The sequence below is a fragment of the Zeus faber genome, assembly GCF_960531495.2.
Source record: "Zeus faber genome assembly, chromosome: 15".
NCBI classification, from domain to species: Eukaryota; Metazoa; Chordata; class Actinopteri; order Zeiformes; family Zeidae; genus Zeus; species Zeus faber.
In genome coordinates, this window is record NC_137194.1 from 18025711 (window position 1) to 18046876 (window position 21166).

The 21166-nt window shown below is 44.8% G+C and overlaps 2 protein-coding genes across 6 annotated transcripts in view; one reads left to right on the top strand and one right to left on the bottom strand.

Moving 5' to 3' along the window:
- Positions 1-1918: 1918 nt before the first annotated feature.
- LOC307240981 (protein phosphatase 1 regulatory subunit 3A) overlaps positions 1919-21166 on the bottom strand; it is a 354017-nt gene continuing 334769 nt past the window's right edge. The window contains exons 1-7 of one of the 5 annotated variants that reach the window (XM_080014914.1): positions 14930-15148; positions 14410-14704; positions 13936-14276; positions 11954-12836; positions 8999-9036; positions 8736-8809; positions 1919-5494 (exon numbers count right to left, since the gene is read on the bottom strand). In XM_080014914.1, the coding sequence (XP_079871040.1) occupies positions 3467-5494; positions 8736-8809; positions 8999-9036; positions 11954-12822 (3009 nt within the window). In that variant the 5' untranslated portion in view covers positions 12823-12836; positions 13936-14276; positions 14410-14704; positions 14930-15148 and the 3' untranslated portion in view covers positions 1919-3466. Of the gene's footprint in view, positions 5495-7989; positions 8017-8735; positions 8810-8998; positions 9037-11953; positions 12964-13935; positions 14277-14409; positions 14763-14929; positions 15149-21166 lie in introns of those variants that run through there. The other 4 variants (XM_080014915.1, XM_080014916.1, XM_080014912.1 and 1 more) reach the window with 4 other exon arrangements.
- On the top strand, positions 15610-20893 carry tspy (testis specific protein Y-linked). Its single transcript, XM_080015868.1, has 7 exons — positions 15610-16608; positions 17222-17299; positions 17388-17499; positions 18385-18539; positions 18717-18793; positions 19264-19409; positions 20611-20893. The coding sequence occupies exons 1-7, from the start codon at positions 15697-15699 to the stop codon at positions 20778-20780; spliced, it is 1650 nt and encodes a 549-aa protein (XP_079871994.1). The 5' UTR covers positions 15610-15696; the 3' UTR covers positions 20781-20893.

The following is a 21166-nucleotide window of genomic DNA, read 5'->3' on the forward strand; positions in this document are numbered from 1 at the left end:
GGTGTTACAATGATCGCAGTGTGTGCGTGCGTGCGTGCGTGCGTGTGTGTGCGTGCTCAATGTGACAACCAACCTCTCATCCTTTCATTTTTTTTTTGGGGTGGGGGGGTTGGGGGTGGAGGGGGTCGGAGGGGGTGGGGGGGGGGGCGGACGAATTCTCCTACGAGGCGAGCAGGGATCCGAGACGCTTTGTTTCACCGTGTGCTCAATTCAGGGAAGAATCCCCGTTCCCCCCAGCCTCAGCATCCGAGCGCAAACAACACCTGTTATCCATGAATCCTCCGCCAAGAAAGACCCCCTCCTCCCACAAAAAAAAAAACAAAAACCAACAAAAAAAAAAAAACAACCCCAGAATTGATCGACATTCAACGGTGATAAAAACCATCTGATCAACAGCTGATGGGGGTGGCGGGGAGGGGGGTGTTCGCTTCTACCATCCACAGCCTGCACCCTGTGTTCAGAAAAGGGATGCTGTGTTCATTTTGTCATTCCTCCGATAATAAAAAAAAAAAAAACTCATCGCACGGAGCATCGCGTCCGACGTGGGTTTCCAGGAGAATGGAGAGGAAAGGGAAGGAGGAGGGAGGGGGGAACCCAAAAAACAACAAAAAAAACCCAAAAAACATCTTGTTTCGTCCATTTGTCCAAAAAAAAAAAAATGATGTCAGATTTCCACGCTTGTGATGATAACCCACCCACGGACGGACGCTATCGCGAAGATCGCGCGTGCCCCCTTGAGCGGATCCCTCAGAATAAAACGGGTTATTATGGCCCGCGGAGAATCGTTTCCTTCCGATCTATTTATTTACCCCGAGCGGTTGTCTGCAGTCGGTGCTTTGCTGTCCAGCCAAGGTGGAGACGAAAAGCTTCATATTCCACCGTGAAACTGTCCATCACCCCCACCCACCCCCCCCACCCCCCCACCCCTCCAAAAAAAGAGAAAAACACGGACGACAACCCGAGCACTGTCATCCGTGATTCACAACACACACACACACATATACACACACGCGCGGGCGCACACGCGCGCACGCACGCACACACACACACACACACACACACACACACACACACACACACACACACACACACGCACTTTTAAAAAATCCCCCTGCGAAAATCAAACGACATATCGGGCGAATTGTTTCTGAATAATAATCCCAATTATGGCTGCTCGCGAGGAGGCAGCTCGCGCGTTCACGGAATCTGTCGGTCCAGTTCGGAGACGGAATGGTGGGGGTGGGGAGGGGAGGGGGAGAGAGAGACAGCGAGAGAGAGACAGAGAGAGAGAGAGAGAGAGAGAGAGAGACAAAGAGAGAGCTGGAGAGACAGACCAAAAAAAAAAAGGGGAGACGGAGCGTGATGAAGAGAGGGGAGGGGCGGGGGGTGTTTTGAACAGTATCACGGGCCGTAACTAAAGTGTTGCTGCGCTCTGAGGCTCGATGATTTGACAGACACGTGGCTTCCACTGGAACCTCCAACCGGCATTGACATTTGAATTGGTCCACCGCTGTCTTCCTCAGAAACCCCTCTGAATGCACTCATAATGCGCGGGAATAAATGGAAAGGCCATTTATCCCTAATGGAATAGAGTTCCCCTCCAATTGTCTGGGAGAGGAAAGGACGCAGATCTCGTCCACTTGATAGTATCTGATGTATATTTAGCCATAAAACCAGACGAAGCATAACGGATATCCACAAGTGTCAGATGAGATATATTTTCAGTTTTCATGCAAGGAAAGTGTGACGGCAATACTTAATAATTAATTTACGAATTTAGAGGAAAATGCCAATGTTTATTTAGGTTAGAAATGGATGGTTGGGAAAGTGTATTTTCCAATTAAAAGTACAACTCTGTTTATATGGAAGTTGAAAGCATAAATAAAAAACAAAAAAAACAAACCCTGGGCCTGTTCTTTGAGTTGGCACCGACATCAGGACAATCACAAATAGCCTGTGACATCCCATTAGTCAACTGTGTAGCATATTAAGGGGCTTCCTGGGAATTGTCAGCTTACAATCACTGATCTCACTTTCCACCGGCTGCTCCGGCCCAGTTTGGAAACTCACACCATGACTTCGGCGCAATGTGACCATGTGACCTTTGGGTGAAATCTGAGGCCCACGTTGTCTCCATTTAATGCACACCCGACATCATGCCTATGGACACCCACCCGTCTCCAGACCGTTTCTATCCAAATATTTCCAGCATTTTCTGACGTCAGGTCCAGAGTGGGCTTAGTTCTCGCGGCTGGTATCGGTTGGAAGAAACAAACGAGGCGAAAACACACGAAGAACGGACACCCGCAACATTTTTTTTGACCATCATTTATAATAGTGAACTGTTGTTCGGACTTTCAGTGCCGTTGTCAAAACATCTGAAAATGATACGATTTCATAAACTCACATGAAACACCAGTCTTTGGAAGTGAAACGGATTCGATCAATACGTCGCAGGGAAATGCCTTGGTTTACTCTCGCGCTCGCCGTCTTCGTCGTCGTCGTCATCATCGTCGTCGTCATCACCATCGTCGTCATCACCATCCTCGTCGTCGTCGTCATCATCATCATCATCATCATCATCATCATCATCATCACCATCATCATCATCATCATCATCATCGTCATCATCATCGTCATCATCATTGTCGCTCGTATCATTAGGTCATTTCAAATCACTGAACAACACACTGGGCATAGGAACATGGTTTAAAGTAAAGCCGTTACGTCGCCTTGTTCCAAGCACGACAAAACGCAGTACTAGGAAACGGAGAAGACTTTGGGCCGAACGCTGCTACACTCTCATGACTTTCCCGTAAAGAAAACAGAGTGGAGACAAAGGTCGAATCAAACACAAACACACGTCACATCTCCGTCGTAGATACTCTAGAAAAAATGCATTTGGGTTTATCGATCATGCGAAACAAAAAAGGACGTTTTGACGATGCTTTTGCACAGCAAAAATGTGAGTGTGCTGGCACAAGACGATGTGCAGTATGATTTATACAAAACTATAATATCCAACATCTATAACGTATTCAACATCATGAAACTGCAGATGACCCCTGTGTCTGTAATGATGTAGTTAGTGCAAATTTAGACGGTGTAATTATCCTATGGCATATAATACCACAAGGTGTTCTTTCAAATGTTTTGGGGGGAAATGCACGACAACTAAATTCGACAACTGCGGTTTCTTTGGATTTGGCCTTTGTATGAAAAATATGTCAAATCAAGTATATATTTTTAATTTGATGAAAAAATATATATCCCACTTACGTAACACACAAAAACAGCATCAACACCAACTACCACAATATGTGCTTCTACAGTGTTTGCCCTTTTAGGAATCAGGAGAAGGCACTTAGCTGAAAAAAAAAACAAAAAAAAAAAAAACAAACAAACCCCAACAACAAAACAAATCAAAATCTGTGTCAATTCATGACAAGAGCTCCTTCTGGCATCATCAGAAACATAGCGAGACAAAAAACAGTCCCATGAAGAAGAGGGCACTGTGTTCCTGGGACACCGTGCAGAGGAAGATGGCGCCACACAGGAACACCACGGCTGCTACGAGATTTCCATTCACATTGCGCTCGGGACGGGGGTTTGAGGGCTTGGCAGCCTGTGACAAGGTGCTTGATCGATTCTCTACCGATGTGTCGGGGGAAATTTGCGGAGACCCTTCCTCCTCTTCCCCGTTCCGCACAGCATCAAGAGTATCGACGTCCGTCATCGTCGGGATCGTACCTGTAACTGCAGGTAATGTTGCGGCTTCTCTCTCCGCTCCCGGAGACGCCAGACGCTCGGCCTTGGGAAAGAGGAGGGAAGAGGTGGTGTTTTCATCGTGCAGAGAAGAACTAGCGGAACCCTCTGATTGTACGGCGGCGATTTGACTCAATCCAGCTGCGCCCGGCACTTTAATGCTGCGAGATGTCCCGGTGGGGAAGCACTCGTAGTCAGGGGGAGACCCTGGCGGGTCGTGGTTAGCCCCATCGTGGGACATTCTGCCCTCACACTCACGGGAGGCCGCTAAACTGGACGTTTTCTCTAAATCCACCTTAAGGCCACCTACTCCCGGGCTCGTCTCTTTCAGGAGACCCACTGCATGCCCTTGGACGGACATGGTAGCAGTGTCCTCCAGCAGCTCCCGTACGCGGTCTTCTGGCTCGCCGGACAACGATGGAAAGAGTGACTTCTCTTTTCCAGGCGAGTTCCTTTTTGCTGCAGCGCTCGCCGGGAAGCCGGAGGGGTGAAGGGATGGATGCTCAACGTGAACCGGTGAGCTTTTCTCGTCATTTCTGCCATCGCATATGAAGCCTTCTGCTTCGGCCGTCTCATAGAGTTGTAATCTTGGTTCCGTTTGCAAGAACTCGGAGGTTCTCTCCGAGAACGCCGCCTGTTCCTCGGACACTTCAGCGGTGGATAAGGAAACGGTACGGGAAGTCTCAGGTATTCGTCCGGGGTCCACGTGATCTTCTGGGGAGCTTCCAACAACAGCCTGTGACCTACTAACTTTGCCGGACGGGTCTTGTTCTTCCTCTCCATCCGTATTCATCAACTGGTGTTGCTTCAAATATTTATATTCTTCAGTCGATCCCATTTCCCTCCCAAAGATCCGCGACTCTGTGGTCGGAAATAGCTCAAGAATTTCAAACGGCTTGATGCTGGGGGAAGCGATAGGTTTATCATCATCCGTGGTTTGTGATGTGGTCCTGGAAGACAGATTAGTAAATTGTTCACCGGGAATTACGGCGGTAGGAGTAGTCCGGGCATTAGAAATTGATGGGATGGAGCCGTCTGAGCTAAGAACCCCCTCACCAGACGCCCGGGACAGGCCCTGCGAGGCTTCTTCATGCTCTGCATCCTGGGCGTCGTCCCGCCATGTCTGCTCCTCAGAAGGAGTCGTATTTAAGCGGGGGGTCTCTGTTTGAAGGCCTGGACACTCCTTCGTCGGGTCTACATGGGGTTGCTCTGGGGTTAAGATCGTCAAATGAGGTCCCTCCTCTGTAACTGTACCTTCGAGATTTTGTTCGTCATGCACTTTTTCTCTTTTGTTAGCTTCTAAGGTTTTGGGAAATTTGTTTTCTCCTTCTGTAATACTAGTCGGTTGCGTCTCAGCTCCAGTGGTGGAGAGGTTAGTGGCCGTGGACGCCTCTAGATCAGTGAGTGCAGAGCATTCTTTTTTTTCCCATGCCTCACCTTCCAAACTCATGCAACCTATTGGTGTGGGTCGCAAAAAATGTGCTGGGGGATCACTCTGTTTAAACAATGTTTGGTTGTCCAATTCACAGGGGGGCGTGGGTGAGTGCTGAGACTCATTTGACCGGCTGACTATGACCGAAAAAGAAGACTCTTCCTCGGTCGTTTGGGGTGTGGTTTCGGAAGACACACAAGATGAGTTCAGGGGCAGAGTAGACGTGTTGAGGGCTCCATCAAGTGGTTGAAGCTTTCGGTCGGGGGACAGCGGCTGACCTTTTGGGTCACTTGAAGTCTGCGAAAAAAAAGAAAAAGAAAAAGTAAAACAACAGTGACAGTCATGACAGTATCGAGAAAAAAGAGGATTTTTATTTGTCACAGTAACACTGCACAGAGACTCGGCGGAAGCATATCAATGCTTCCGTATAGTCCATGCCGACATACGTAGTGATGGTGAGAGGAAATTCAAACGAGACGGAACAAACCAGATTATGAGAACAATTACCTTTAACTGAGCTAGCCAGACTGGATATTCTTTCCTTACCGATAGATCATGAAATTACCCTGGATTTAACTGGAAATGGCAAAAAATGTGAGTGCATCTGTGGAAGAGTAATGGAAGGAACCTGGATTTACAATTTAAGATCTTCCCACTTTATAACAATAGATTTTTGACCAATTTACAGCATGTAATTGATGGGTGTCAATTCAATCCTAAAGCTTCTTGCTGATAAAAAAAATACTAGTGCCAGACTTGATTCCATTTTGAATCAGAAATACAGCTGTGTGGTATGCGGGTGGTGTGGTTTGAGCAGCCAAACCTGTCTTGGGTCTAGGTCAGCGATTCCAAACCTATGGGCTATTGCAAGTGGCCCGCCAAATCACAGGCAAAACACATAGATTTTATTGAAAAAAAAATGTAATTACAAAAACGTTTTTAAATGTAATTTTTTAAAATAATTTCATGGTATTTTTTCTTTAAAACCTTTAAAAAATGCACCATCACTGATAGATAGGAACTTATGGTAGGGCGTACTACGTCCAAGCCGGACCACGATCGATGTGCACCTGTACGTTTTTGAACTTGCGGTGATAATCAAAATGGATGGTTGGCTAACATCATGCACACTGAAAAGGAAAGGCGAAAAAAAAGAAAGGCTCAGACAAAGTAAAGCGCTGAATATTTATCATTGGGATTTTTTTGGACAGGCACTGAAGACGAACCGTTACCGCTGTGCGTGGTGCGTTCCAAGATTTTATCAATCGAAGTTCGGAAGCCATGTAAACTGCGCCGTCACCTCGAGACAAAACGCCAACAGTACATGTCCAAGCTGCTTGAATCTTTCGATAATAAACTCAAGGACTATAGGGGCAAGAAGAAAGTCATCGAAACGTCACATATGGGCACCGGGAGCGCAAAGGGAGCGGGAGCGTCCTATTGGGTCGCCCGACTCATAGCCAAGCCTGGTAAGCCGCATACAATTGGGGAGAATTGAATTCTTCCTGCCACATTAGTGATCGTGGGGGTGATGTTGGGAGAGAAGGCGTGCAAGCCAATCAACCTCATCTCATTGTCTGATAACTCAGTCAGACGCGGGATTGACGAGACGGCAGAGAATAGTGTCAGAGCAGCTGATAACGAGCGTACGAGTGCCTTCTCATTACATCAGCCTTCTCATGAGGTGAGTTCATATTAATGAGCTCCTGTTATTGTAAGTTTTACCCACCCACCTCTTTTTTTCTTTTACCACTACTGCACTGTATGTATGAGAATGCATATGGTTGTTAAAATATACGTCCTCTGAGAAGGCACTGTTTGGCTCCCGTATTACTTCTGCTCGGACCCGGGCCGCGAACACTGCTGAGATTTTCAAGTGGCCCGCGAGTCCGAAAAGGTTGGGAACCGCTGGTCTAGGTAATTGGGCCCAGAATCAGTGTGGCTGTTCGCCTGTTGCTCGTTAAGAGTTATCAACCAGCAACAGGTAAAATCTCCATCCCCCCACACACACAGGAGAGGAGCCCTTGTCATGACATGCTGTCCACCTGCTGCGGGGCTTGTTCCACCTTGCCCACTCCCTACAATGAACTGGAGGGTTTTCCACCCCATCGTCTGTGTCTCTGTGCCCTAGGGCCCTGAAAACGCCACTCAGGTTGCATGTGGCAGACGGCTATGCCACAAGCTGGTATAAGCTATAAGAATTCTGACAGGACATATCTTTGGTAAATTCCCTAAGTTAATTTTAATAACACTTGTTTTTTCATAATTGCATTTCTCCATTTTTAGCACACAGCATATGGTGCACACTGCACGCACACTTGCAGAGAAGCTTGCAAGTTTAATAAACCGAGCATTCATCATTGTTTATGCCTCTAACAATAGATCAATAATTGCATACTTTTGGTTAGTACGAGAAGACAAACAAATTTCAGCTAGACCCGGTAAAACATTCAATGTGTGGAGCTTTGCGGCTAAACCATGAACGCTTATCAAATTAAACAATATCTATGGGAACATTTAACAATTAAACTTAATACTATGGCCGAGCTTCGCTTCAATTATTTACGATAATAGAATTGGGCTGTGTGTATGCAATGGATGTCACAGTTGAAAATTAAACAAGCGTCATCACCATGACGATAACAGAAACGGGTTCAAGACAATAAACTGGTTGGTTGACGACAATTAAGCAAAAAGGGAAGATACAAAACATCAGGCATGCTGGAAGGAACAGTGAACGGTCACAATGGCATAAGAAGGTCATGCTGGAACCGCTACCCGCAAGATATTACCTAAGTTGTCGCTGAGGCTTCTATGAGCTGTGGACAATACAAACATTAAAGCCCATGAAAGGTAAACAAAAGGAAGATCATTTTTTCAGAAGATAGATTTTTTTTGAAGAATCATCTCCCGTAGACAATGCCAAATTTCCATACCTACGTAGTTAATCTAAAAAAATTAATGGAACATTTTATTTTAATATGCGGACTTCTACTTAGTATTTCTGATATAAAAAATAAAAGAAAAAACATATTGAATTCAATGTTGGTTAGGAACTTGTATCAACATCATGGTATTTGTATCAATATGAACATTTTCTAAACGATACCCAGTCCTATATGAGATATTATGAGATACTACTGTATATGGCTTGTATGAAGTGATAAAGCACCCCACCCGCCTAGCTGTTAAATGGGATTATATCAAAAACAGCATGCAAATCAAGATAAATTGGAAATAGTCCAAGCCAGGGTATTACTTAATGTGTGGTCTTCGCTTGCATGTTCTTCAAGTTACTTTATTCCAAAGATGAAAAGCTGATGGGACCCCTCCTCACCAAAAAATGTAATAAAAATCATAATTCTAATTATATAAATAAATAAATAAACAAACAAACAAACAAACAGACATACATACATACATACAGTATATACATACCTATACGCAATAAAGTCTGTATTTGCCTATGACCAATTATTTCAAATGTGTATATTATATATTTTTATATGTTTATTTTTTTCAAATATTTATATTCTACCTCTAGGTCAATCTCCGGGTGTATGATGACCGGTGTAGGCCAAAGAGGTTCTGGCTGGGAGCTCCCTGGGTCGTCTGCAAATATGAAACATAAAAAAAATTTTCACTTTAAAAATCTTCAAAAGCAAGAGTCAGCAATTATCATTCACATAGTTAGCATTTTTTTTTTTTTCCATAATATAAGTGTATCCAATCTGTTCAACCTGATTCATCTTCTACTAACCCCCTGTGGAGTGTGGACACAAAGTAGAATCTAATCCATACCTTTATCCTCGTCATCTTGTTCATAATCATCGTCCATACTGAGAAAAGGAGGAAATATTTTAAATATTCAATATTCAGTGTACATTCAAACTGTCACACACAATCACGTTTGTTGAATTTTTTCCCACAGAAGGCTTTTGCACGTCAATAAATTGTCATCAATTTAGCATCGATGTTTCCTCAGTGGTCTGTACGGGCTTCACCATAGGTCAGATTAGTGTTTTTGCAATATGAGGCATTTCTGTGTACCATGCGTGATGCACAGAATGTGTGTGCACCAGGCTGTGTTGACGTTATGTTGGACATTTGGGGTTCAGAGTGAGGACGCTCATGGTCATTTCACAACAAAGAAGAGACGAACGGAAGAAGACATTGGTAGGCCCGAGTGTGTCCAGATTGACATTTTATTCAATGGCATTCCTACTGTGCGAGCTTAAATAGGATCCGCTGCGGCGTCCATGTGTGTTCATTACGGATATGATTTTGATGGGGTGAGATATTCTCGACGACGCTGGTGCAAAGGCAGGGCAGGGGGCCTCTAAGTGGGGAAAGGTGATACTATATCAAGACGATTTTGGTGTTCGACTGTTGAGGGCAAAACATAGCATTCGACTTTCTTCGGGTTAACAGTGACAGGTTGCCAGTCGTGATCGAGGCTTCGAGTTATCAGGACGTAACGAGAGACACGCTTGTAGAGAAGAGACACGCTTGAGCTTGTAGAATGGGATGGGAGAACCAGCAGAACAAAAACATGAACTGATATATTGTATCTGAACCTGCGTGCTGAAATTTTCACTCACATAAAATATTCACACATCTGTGTTCTGAATTTGACGGGACAGAAAAAAAAAAAATCATGAATATAATCATATTTATTGATTTTACTTTAAGCTGTTTTCCAGCACAACTACAAAGGATCACAACATTTATTTTTTATTATTGTTGTAAGCACAATGCAATCACACGCTCTCAAATTGGCCGTTACATCTTCATCAAAATGTCACATCTGCTGCCCTTGAGTTTTGCAACACTTTTTGAGAGAAGCCTGTTGCGAAGCAAACAGTGTTGAGGGATGTGCAGTGTATTGTACGTCCTGATTAGCGATCACAAGACGGGAGTGTGTTTTATCGCGCTGATCACAGCCTCGGCGGTTTTGGTGTGACTGACAAATGGAAAATGAAATGGTCAAGGCTGTGATCAACCGTTATAAAGTTAGAGATGGTTTGGGTTCGGGCGTCGTCCAATAGCATCGCCGATAACATGGACATGCCAATGGGACGTTTTTTAGACTTTTGCATGGCACCCCCCCCTCCACTAGTTTGTTTTGCAACAGGCTTCTTTCAGGAGGTGCTGCAAAAGTCAAGGACCGCAGAGCCAACATTTTGTGAGGTTGTAATGGCCAAATTGAGAGGCTGTGATCACAGATCATGCTTGCGATAACATTTTGAAGACTAACTGTTCTTGTTTCTGTTAAGGCTAGAGCTTCACGTTGTTGTATGGACGATGCACGCGCAACAAATGAGTCGTTTAAGTTATTATTTTGACATATTGCGTTAACATCAGTACTTACCCTATTGCACTTCCATACAAAGAAATATGAATGAAACACTAACGACACTATTTTATTCTGATTCCTTCCAGCAAAGAAACAGGAGCTCATGCTCTGAAGTTCCAGGTTGCTCGAGTGGTCGATGCACGGTATGCTGTGATTGTTTCTAGCCTCTCATGTAAGTCGCTTTGAACACAAGCGTCTGATCAGTGAATAAATGTAAAATGTAAATGCGAAATGTGATCCCGGATTTGTAGTCGTAGTGGAAAACGGATTGAAGTGCAAAAAATAAATAAATGAAAAGCATATTCATCCAAATATCGAAATACACATTTGTGAATTTTGTCACTTCAAATTGAGAATTCGGTGTGTGAATATTTTATGGGCGTGAAAATTTCAATATAAAAGTTCGGATATTTGTTCTCCACGTGCTCACATCCCATTCTAAAAGCTCTCGGGCTTTGCAACACATCTACCTTCATAACTTAAGCTGCTGCTCTTATTTTTTGGATGTTGGACAGATGTGCATCCAAACAAGATATATTAAAAATCTTGTGGTATTTTTTTTTTGGAGTATTGAACTAGTTGTATAGCATGATGACGTTCTTCAGGGCGGTTTCAATCCACAATTGGACGAGGGGAAATTATTTTTACAAAAGTGTCTTTGTTTCTAAAAGGGGTATTGCTCCTGGGACCGAGCAACCTTTCCATCTGACCTCTCGCCCATTTCTAACGGACCGAATCAGTTTATATCCTGAACCCATTTGGGACATCTTAGCTCAGGGAATCTTAACTCGGGCCCTCCGGTCACGGGATTGAACGCGCTCTTTAATATTGGCGAGGTGAAAACGCGAAGTATAAATCAGGATTGCAACGTTACTCGCGGCTATTAGATGACTGTCATGACAGGCGAGAAAAAAGCAGGAGATACCACGTGCACTAGATGCAAACTCCGCAGAGGGGAAGGAGGCCATCACATTCTGATTTGTGACCCCGGTATAAAAGGTCAGAGTTAAGTGTCGGTGCGGGGGGAAACGTCAAAGAGGAAAATGACACCTGCCCTTTTCCTATTTTGATCACTGTCACACTACTGGGTGGCTGGCATTCTGAGAGGGGCGTGCACCCTTCCCAAAACAACCCCACCTCTCTCAAACACCGTCCACACTATAGGCTTTATGGAAGCGGCTTATCTCACATACTCGGTAGCAATAAGCGAAAAGATGACTTCAACGGAATAATTTGGTTTGGTGTCCCGTATTCGAAGATGCCTTGACGTTTCAGTGGCGGTCCGAGGTTACTAAAAACATCCCCCAAAATAACTTCTGTTTGATTAGAAACTAAAGTAAGTGGCTCGGATATAATGTCATATTTTACGCAGCACGCACACCAACAACAAGGACGTTTACCTGTAAACTCTTGGGGGCTTCAGGATACCTTTCAGATCTTGGGTGTCAGTATGCATTTGAGTTAAATCCTCTTCATAGGACAGTAAGAGACTCACCACATAATTCATGTGTGAATTGTTGGCCCAGTAATCCCCTTCAGAGGTCTCATAGCGTACAACAAACTCAATGCGGGAGCCGTGGGTGTGATAGGGCGGGGCAAAGCACAACTTGAAGGAAAACTGATCGGTCTCCCCATGATGGGACCCCTGCACATACTCGGCTGGATAGTCAAAGTAAGAGGCCCAGTGGTCCATGGTGGATCTGATGTACACTGCTTTGTGGAAGGAGATGTTCAGGACTCTCACCAGACCACTGAAGGCCAGAGGCTCATCCTCCACTGGAGACAGCAGCTCCACCTCCACCTTGTTGGCATGCACCACCTGGCTCAGCTCGCGCCCCTCCAGCATGTTGAACTCTGGGACCACTTGGTACGTGGGTTCTCGCAGGGGCTTTCTATAATGCATCTCCTCCTCCTCAAACCTGCCGTCCTCCTCTTCGTCAGACTCAAATTGGACAAACTCCTTCACCTCCACCAGATCCCCACCGGTGGTGTCGGCGAAGCAGACCCTCCTCCTGGCCCCGGCCAGAGCCTGCTGGATGCGCATGTACTCGGCAGTCTCATCGTAAAGAGACTGGCCTCTCTTTCTGGGGATCGGGGAGCATCTCGGGATGAAACGCACATCATCATCATCATCATCATCATCATCATCCTCATCTTCACCATCAACATCATCCACAGAGGATTTACCGGCTGCTGCTTCCTCAGAGGACCTACCGCCTTTCACGGTGGTGAAAAGACCCTCCTGACTCGGTATGGTTAGGAAGGACATCTCTGCAGGGGAATCTGCCGAATGAGGAGGGTGCATGAAGGTGTGAGAAATGAAATAAATGAATGAGGCTTCCTCAGCAGCAGCAGCAGCAGCAGCAGCAGAAGCAGCAGCAGCGTGCACAAACAATCTGCCTCATACTGCCCTGGCTGGGACAGTCCATCTGGTTTATATGTGTGTAATGCATTTTGGCTGCAGAGGGGAAGAGAACAGCTTCTAATTTTAGATCTGACCTACAGTCACTCCACACCCCGTGTCTTTTAAATTGGTATAGCCCCCCCGTGTTTTTGTGTAGTTCAGCTTCAGTGCGCACTGAATTGTCAACTAAATTACCTAAATTACAATGCCATTAAATCGTATCTTTTGTTTTGGGCATTTGAAAAGTCAGCCCTGACATTTACAACGTGCAAACTTCCAATATGCCTGAAAGTTAATTAAAAACGCACTAGGTCTGCATCACTGGTCTGTGCGCATCCACTGACTTCGCGTGCGCGTTAGTGTTTGTTGTAACCAAGCAGCTTTAGTAAAACGGAAATAAAACAAGCAGCAAAATAAATGAGAACAGATGCAGTTATAATGGTGCAATAATGATGGTACGTGAGGAGAGAAATTATAGTTAAATGTACCCCAACAATGCCACATCGAACATTATATTATATTATATGATGTTATCTTATATCATCTTATATTATACGCACGTAATATTATTATGTGGGTTTTAGTATTTTCATGAAACATTGTCCTCTGGGTGGCAGTCTCTGCTTTGAATCAGAATGTGACGTAATGCTGACGTCACCATCCGCCTATAGTTACTGGCGCCCTCTGCTGGTCAGACAGGGTTGGTATGTCCTGGAGCACAGAGTGTACTGTCCCAATTCCGACTAGACTACTAGACTATTCCCACTACTAAATAGAACTTTAATGTTGTTATTATTATATATGCATATCTACATTAAGGCCTATATATAAGATACGATAGGTTTATTTATCCCGGGCGGCAAATGCAGGTGTTACATTAGCAAAAGTTGCCAGAACTGTTCAAGTAAAAAATAGAATAAAATCAAAAATCAAATTAAATTAAAAGATAACGAATAGATTGAACACATGTACACTTACAAACAGAAGTTCACAGGGTGTATCACTTGTGCATCTGACTATGTAAACTTGTGAGCACAATATGGGCCGGTGATACGCGACAGTAAAGTACAAGTATATACGAGGAGAACACCGCTTGGTCATATGAAATGATAGTCTGAATACGGCAGACTGGTGCTGGGGTCACAGGTGATGTCATAGTCTGGAGGCCTCAGACGCTCCGCCGTGCACTGTGGAGGGATGAGCTGCCGGCTGAGTTTCTCCTTGTCGGCCTCAGCTCATCATGGAGAGGATGGGAGAGGTGATCTTCATCCTCATCCTCCTCTCTATGCCGCTACCACCAGTCATGCCTTTGTTTTAAACTGAGAAAGAAAATCAACAATGATCATTGAGTTTGTTTGTTTGTTATTTATATATAATGTATTCATGCTCAGTGTTGTGACTTTGTGCCTAGTTGATTGTGCAATAAAGGTAATAAGTAAAGAAATAACCTACTCATTGACGGCCTGCTAGATGGCAACCAATTTTGAAGCGCAAGGGCAATCCTTCCGGACATGTTGCCTTACTACACACGGCGCCTTTAGCAACTCTCTCTGCACCCGAGGAACTACTCCTTTGCGCCCTTGCATTTGGACGAGGAGCTGCTGGAACTTGCTCAAAGATCGGTGCATCTGACCATCTGGACCGTCCAGCGACGAGGCTTCACTCATTGTAGGTGGAAAGCCAGAGTTCGGGGCAGCTGTGGCTGTGTTGCATAGTTGAGTCTCGCCTTGCAAGTACATAAAAAAAACTAAAAAAAACATAGTCAATGATTGTAGGATCTATTAAGGGGGGCAATATATAGGCCCCTGATGCATGGAGAGGTGCCTTTAATCAATATCCAAGTTGCATCTTCATCACAGAATGCATCCTATTGCACATATGCAATATCACTTATATCAGTGTACAAAAAAAGGAGGCACTCCCCCAACCGCACTCTGAGATCACATTGTTATTGCCGTGTTGCTCCACCTACTTTGTTTTGCACAGCCTTTGGAGTTACCATTTTGTCATTACGCTGCAGCTGTATGATGTATGTGACAAACAAAGGATCTGCAAACCCGATCGACGCTGCCCACGTTTAAACGGAGACGACGCCCCTCGTCGGACCGGCGATCGTCTTGCGATCGTCTCCCGCCGTTATTTGTCGTGACTTTCCAACATTGCGATAACATCTGCTACACGCAACTGATGCCGGAAGTGTTGAACCAGATTAATGTAAACAAGCCCTCGCTTCTGATTGGCTGGGGGTTTTTTTAGCGCGGCGCGCTCTGACCAATCAGTGCAATGTTGTTCTGTCACACCGACGCACGGATAGTGGAGCCCGCTAACGGACGAGGCACTTATAAACACATGCGAATTATAGCGGGTTGAAGAGGAACCGTTCGTCACGGCGAGGGTGCAATCCGTTGCTCCGCAAGGCGCTCTGCAAAGTTTCCCCGTTCGGGATTTTATCCGAGGAAAATGCGGTCCGTTCGCAATTCGACAATGCGCGGAGTGGGTAACGTGAGCTAATGCTAGCTAGCTGTTAGCCGTGGCCTGCCTTCACGCTAACTGGCACGCAAGGCCGCGGGAACACAGGAGGGCTGCTTCCCGTACAAGTTTCAGCAAATATTGTGCAGGAACTACGATTTTTTTTTTTTTTTTTAACTCGAACAACGAGGAGTTATTGCATCGATTTTTAGATAGGTTTAATTTAGTCAAAGTAGCTACATCGCTGCTGGGCTATATCGGTCAGCTAACATGAGTGAACCGGACTGCCAGCAGTCCTCTGGTTCTGCATCCAGGAAGCGGTGTCCGTCCCCAGACCAGGACGAGAGTGGACCCACACCCACCAAGTCCACCAAAGTCAGCGGTACTTCAAGTGAAATACCTACGACCTCTCGTAGTTGTGAAGCTGGAAATAAAGAAACTACAGGGAAGGCAAGCAAGACAAACGAAGGCGACCGTGCCTGTGTCAAAGCTGACCAGGAACATAACAAAACTGCGAGTGAAACCTCCGAGAAAGACTCAAACAGAACTGATCTCCGTGATGGAGATAAGGCGCGGTCGTCTAATCTGCGGGAATCTCGAGAGGAACAGTTAAATACCAAGAAAAATCTTCCTTCAACTTCTCTGGAGCAGTCCGACAAGGCAGCCATCGCAGCCGCAGAAGCACTTGCCAGTCTGACAGGCGATGGAGAAGACAGCCAAGAGACTCCCTGTTCGTCTGAAAAAGCTCAAAGAGGGGGGAAAGAGAGGCATGTGAAACTGGGTGTACACGACCCTTCCAGGGAAAACTTGAAAACGCAGGCGGCAGCGGCCGACAGCTCCACATCAGTGCACAGTGTGGACAGGGAGGACGTAGAAGAAGATATCCCTGATGGGGACGGTTCCACACCCGGATCCTCCTCCACCCCAAGCTCCTCTTTTCTGTCCGACAATGAGGATGACGAAGACGATGGGGAGTGTGCCATAGTCTCGGTGAAGATGGCCCCGGAGATTCGGCAGTCTGTGTCTCTCTTGGCGCAGGTACAGATGAGGCTGGAAGCCCTGGAGAAAAAGAGTGCCCGGCTTCACCAACGGCTGGAGATGAAGATGACTCGTCAGCGGCGCCCGCATCTCGATCAGCGCAGCACGATCACACAGTCCATTCCTGGCTTCTGGGTCACGGCAGTATCCTTCTTAAAGATGAGGCAAAAGTTTCTGGCTTCCGTCAGCATTGCGCACGACGCCTGAATTTCCCACAGTGATTAATTGAATCGTGTCTCGTATGTGTTAACAAGGGATGGACTGATGTCCCCTTTTCACTCTTTTCACCCCTTTACACTGATTGTGAATCCTGAACTTCAAGTTTTGGCTAATACCAAGCACCAATCTGATCCATGACTTTTACTCAACAGTACAGAGTAGAACTGTTTGGTTGGGGCCATTAGAACATACTGATTGGCATATAATGCAATATATCCGTTAGTGACAGCAAGCATCGTTTTGTGTATTTTTTTAAATTGTCGCCTCCTCATCTTAAAACCCAAATAATTTGTATCTGACATGTTTTGTTATGGCTTTTGGTATCAGATTTGCGTGTTGGGGGATATACTCAGATGCAGTACCCTTTTTGAGCCTGGTGTCAGATCTTTATCCGAAACGACTATGAGGAATCCGTGTTGCTCCATCCCTCCTGTGCACTTACCGGTGGCATAAATATCTGCACTGTTTGCCTGGGGCTTTGTAAAATATGCTTCATTTTTTTTTTTTGTCGATTTTTTTCTTAACTCTGATGTGACAGCTGCTGAACCATCCCCACCTCTCCGCTCACATTGATGAGACTGATGAAGATGCTCTCAGTTACATGATTGACCTTGAAGTAAATATCTTGGAGTTGTCATCTGGTTGTGGAATAGCTGTGCTCTCTTGTTTGTTGAGTTACAATGTTTCTTTCACTCGTTTCTCAGGTGGAGTCTTTCAAGAATGACAAACTGGGTTACAGGATCCGCTTCCACTTCAGGCGGAACCCATACTTCCAGAACAACATCATCATGAAGGAGCTCCACCTGGGGATGGGAGGTAAAGTACTGTGGCGTTTTATTGGGATATTTGGTCTCAATAATAATTACTGAGTGAGATACACTATTCCTGGTGGCGCTATAAAAATGTGTGATCGAGCCGGTCCGAGCTTGGTAACATTTTTCAGCGTTGCATGTTGTTCTGTGACACCTGAGAGGGGAAGCGAAAATATGACTTATTCCCTCTCTCAAGATCTAGAGTGCTTCTAAATTTATCACACGCAGTCTATTTTCCTATGACTCTGGTTGGCCTTGCTAAACGATAAAATCCGAAATGGCAAGGAGTAACCCCTTTCTATCTTTTTCTATTGCCTAAAAGTTGCCAAAGTATGAGGATTATACGACCAGGAGAAGACTGTTATCGCAAACAATGTGGACTGAAAGGATTTATGCTGCACAGTAGCTATATAAATGACATACAAAAATATGTGGTTTACGGTGTGTTTATAACATGATGTAACAGCCACTCTGCATTGATAAACTAACAAATCGACATTTCATAATACGTTTGTCGACTTGTAAAATATTACCCCTTCTAGTCCTAGTTCTAGTTCTAGTCTAGGTTCTCACATCCTATTGTACAAGGTCTCGGGTTTTGGAACACATTTACCTTCAAATGAATTTACTGATTTCTTTAGACAATGTCTGATCATATGTCACAGCTACAACATGTTTTTATCAACATTTTTGTTTTTAAATGGCCCATATGGAAAAAAAATCCACAAATAACATTTTTATGGTTCCTACAAGTTGACTAAAGCAGACATGTAATCCAACTTCAGTCACTATTGAAAGTCGGTCAATTCAGTAAAGCTACCTAAAACACCTATGACCAAATACATTCTTGGGTAAAGCTTTAATTTCAAATCTCCTCTCGTTGTTTCAGGATCTCCAGTTTCATTCTCTAACTCCATTCTCTGGCATCGTGGACAAAACCTCACAGTGCACAGCGAGCCCAGGAAGACGCCGCGCGGAGTCTACCAGACCTTCTTCAGCTGGTTCGGCGATCACAGCAACCCGGGCCGCGATGACATAGCACAAGTAACGCTTACTGCCTCCTCATACTGACCATGGAGCACAAAACACAACGTAGCTCTGTACAGCTTTAATGAGTGACTTTTCATGTTTGAGTTAATTTTTAATAGAATAGTTAATTTAATCGAAATGACCCATTTCATTCTGTGTTGAGAATGACTGACATACTGTGCCAATGTCTAGATACTGAAAGATGACCTGTACAGGGACCCTCTGAGATACTACCTTACTCCGCTGTGGGAACCCAGGGAGAATGGAAGGTACGGTATCGAACAGCCTTTCCCACCATTTCCTATGTATAGCTGATGTACTGTGTATACTAGGGCTGCACCCGATTCAGAATTTTGTCAGTCGAATCGGATTTGGCTGTTCCATACGAAGATAAGAGTGCCGCTGCCGAATAGGGCAACAGCACTTCCAAAACCAATAACAGTTTTCCAGGTCCCCAGGCTTTCATCTGTTTTATCCTGTTATCGTAATGCACACTGACAAAAAGAACGACTTAAAGAATCTCAGTCGACTTTTCGACAGACGATTCGACTCGTCAACTTTCAGCGGGCGGCCCTAGCGTAAACGCACAACTAAACAAGCTACCTTTAAATCATACAGTCAAATCATAACTTTATGATTTTTAACAGTTCCCTGGAGTTGAAACTGAGCAGTCTAGAACGCATTGCTGAACTGTTATGGTGGTCGTTCACTGACTGAATGAATGTGTTGGGGCCCCCAGTGGATCCAGAGCAGCCGACAACAGCAATGGGGACGACTGCGTGGTGATCTCTGACTCAGACGACGAGCAGGAGCTGAGCGACACCGGGCTCGGCCACAGCCGGGAGGACGAGGAGGAGCAAGAGGACGAGAAGGGACCGGGCGAAGGTCGGTGGCGTACTGTCATCCCAGTCACTGCTGAAACCCCGGATCCTCCCCGTTGGGGTTTTTATTTATTTTTTGGTCTTAGAAGCGCACACACATCAGCGTGATTTAGTAGCCCTTTAGCATGACAGCAAAATTGCTTCCTAATTAAAGCTGCTATGATCCGATTCTTTATTTTTAACTACAGTGTTTGTTGTCGCTCAGTGCTGCACGCGGTAGAGTGACAGCTTGTCAGAAGTAGGCTCTGTAGCTTGGTTTCCTGTCGTAGCACAAGTGTGGTAGCGATGCAGGCTAAACTGAATAGACAGACAATATCTCCTCAGATGAGAGCCCAGAGGAGGAGGAGGAAGATGGAGAAATTGTGATTGACGGTAAGGCATCCGAAGGATTACAAAACCATCCCGATCAGCAACACAAACACTCGGAGGAGGGGGGGAACTCCCCGTGGCCGGCGACGGCTCTATCGGCGTTCTTACTTTAAAAGCTGAGGTTCCACCAAAAACCATGACCGAGCGATGATACCGGTCCACGAGGACAACTGGAGCATTGACCCCCAAGAAATATTAAATATTAAACCTTGGCTGAAACTTGAGCCCGCTTCACCATTCAGAGAGAAGTTCAGTGGGAACGAGATGAGCCCTTGATGCCAACATACCAAAATACCAACCCGCTGGTTAAATTTCCTTTCAAACGTTTGTGTACAGGACAAAAGTTTTGTTTCGGAGAGCAATTTTGCAGAACTTGGCTTGTGCACATCATTATAAAAGAAACTCTTGTCTTTCCAAAGCCGTTGTTTTTACGATGTTGCTAACAAATGTCATATGACTGAACTTGGCTCGCTAGATACAGGGACCAAGCATTGCAGTGTTTTTGCAGACTACTTCTCGTACACGTTTTTATGGCTTTTTACTTTTTTTTTTTTTGGTGAAAAATTATACTTTCATCACTTAATGCAGCCACATTGAGCACAGGGTGTAGCAGCTTCAAAAGCTGGAGTTATTTCAAATGTTCTCCAATTCTTAACTGGCGCAGATAGCCTTAAAATTTTGATTGTTTTCGATCATGCACAGCTCACCTTCAAAGTCAAATCTCAAAGTCCTGTCGGAGTAGGTCTTTTTTTGTTTCTCCCAATCGCGCTCTCTGGAAGTATAATCTGTCCTATTTATTTATTTGTTTATTTGTATGTTTATTTATTGTCATTTAGGTTCTGACGACAGCGACCAGAGGCAGGGAGAAGACGAAGACGAGTCCTTTGGGGAGAAAGACGAGGATGTTTATGTGGAAGAGGAGGAGTCTTCCAGGGATGCGAAGGCCAAAGAGCAGGAGGACGAAGAGGATATTCAGGTTTATGAAGATGATGAGAGTAACGATTGAACTGTGTTCCCCAATATGTCATTTCTGAGTCCAGTTGTTTAATATCCAGATTGCTTAATGATGTTTTTTCTTTTGTAATTTTTTTTTTTTTTTTTTTTTTTAATTTTTTTTTTTTTTTAAACAAGAATCACAAAATTATTTGCCTATTTCCCTGTGTTTTCTAGAATGGTCATCGTGCATATCAAGCCATGTGTAATCAATTAACTGTTCTATTTAACAGAACAGAGCTCCTTGCCCTTCCCAGGAGCAGGGTGGATTCCATCCCAACGCCTTCATTTGTTGTTATTTAATTTTTATAAAAGATCAAATAGATTCCTCTCAAGCTCTCAAAGCAACGGCAACACTGCCCACTTCAGCGGCGTCCCCAGGATTTTTGTCATTACTAA

Coding starts and splice junctions, on each gene's coding strand:
- tspy (XM_080015868.1), top strand. CDS start 15,697: ATGAGTGAACCGGACTGCCAGCAGTCCTCTGGTTCTGCATCCAGGAAG. Junction 17,300..17,387: donor GTTACATGATTGACCTTGAA/GTAAATATCTTG, acceptor CTCGTTTCTCAG/GTGGAGTCTTTCAAGAATGA. Junction 19,410..20,610: donor CGAGAAGGGACCGGGCGAAG/GTCGGTGGCGTA, acceptor ATTGTCATTTAG/GTTCTGACGACAGCGACCAG.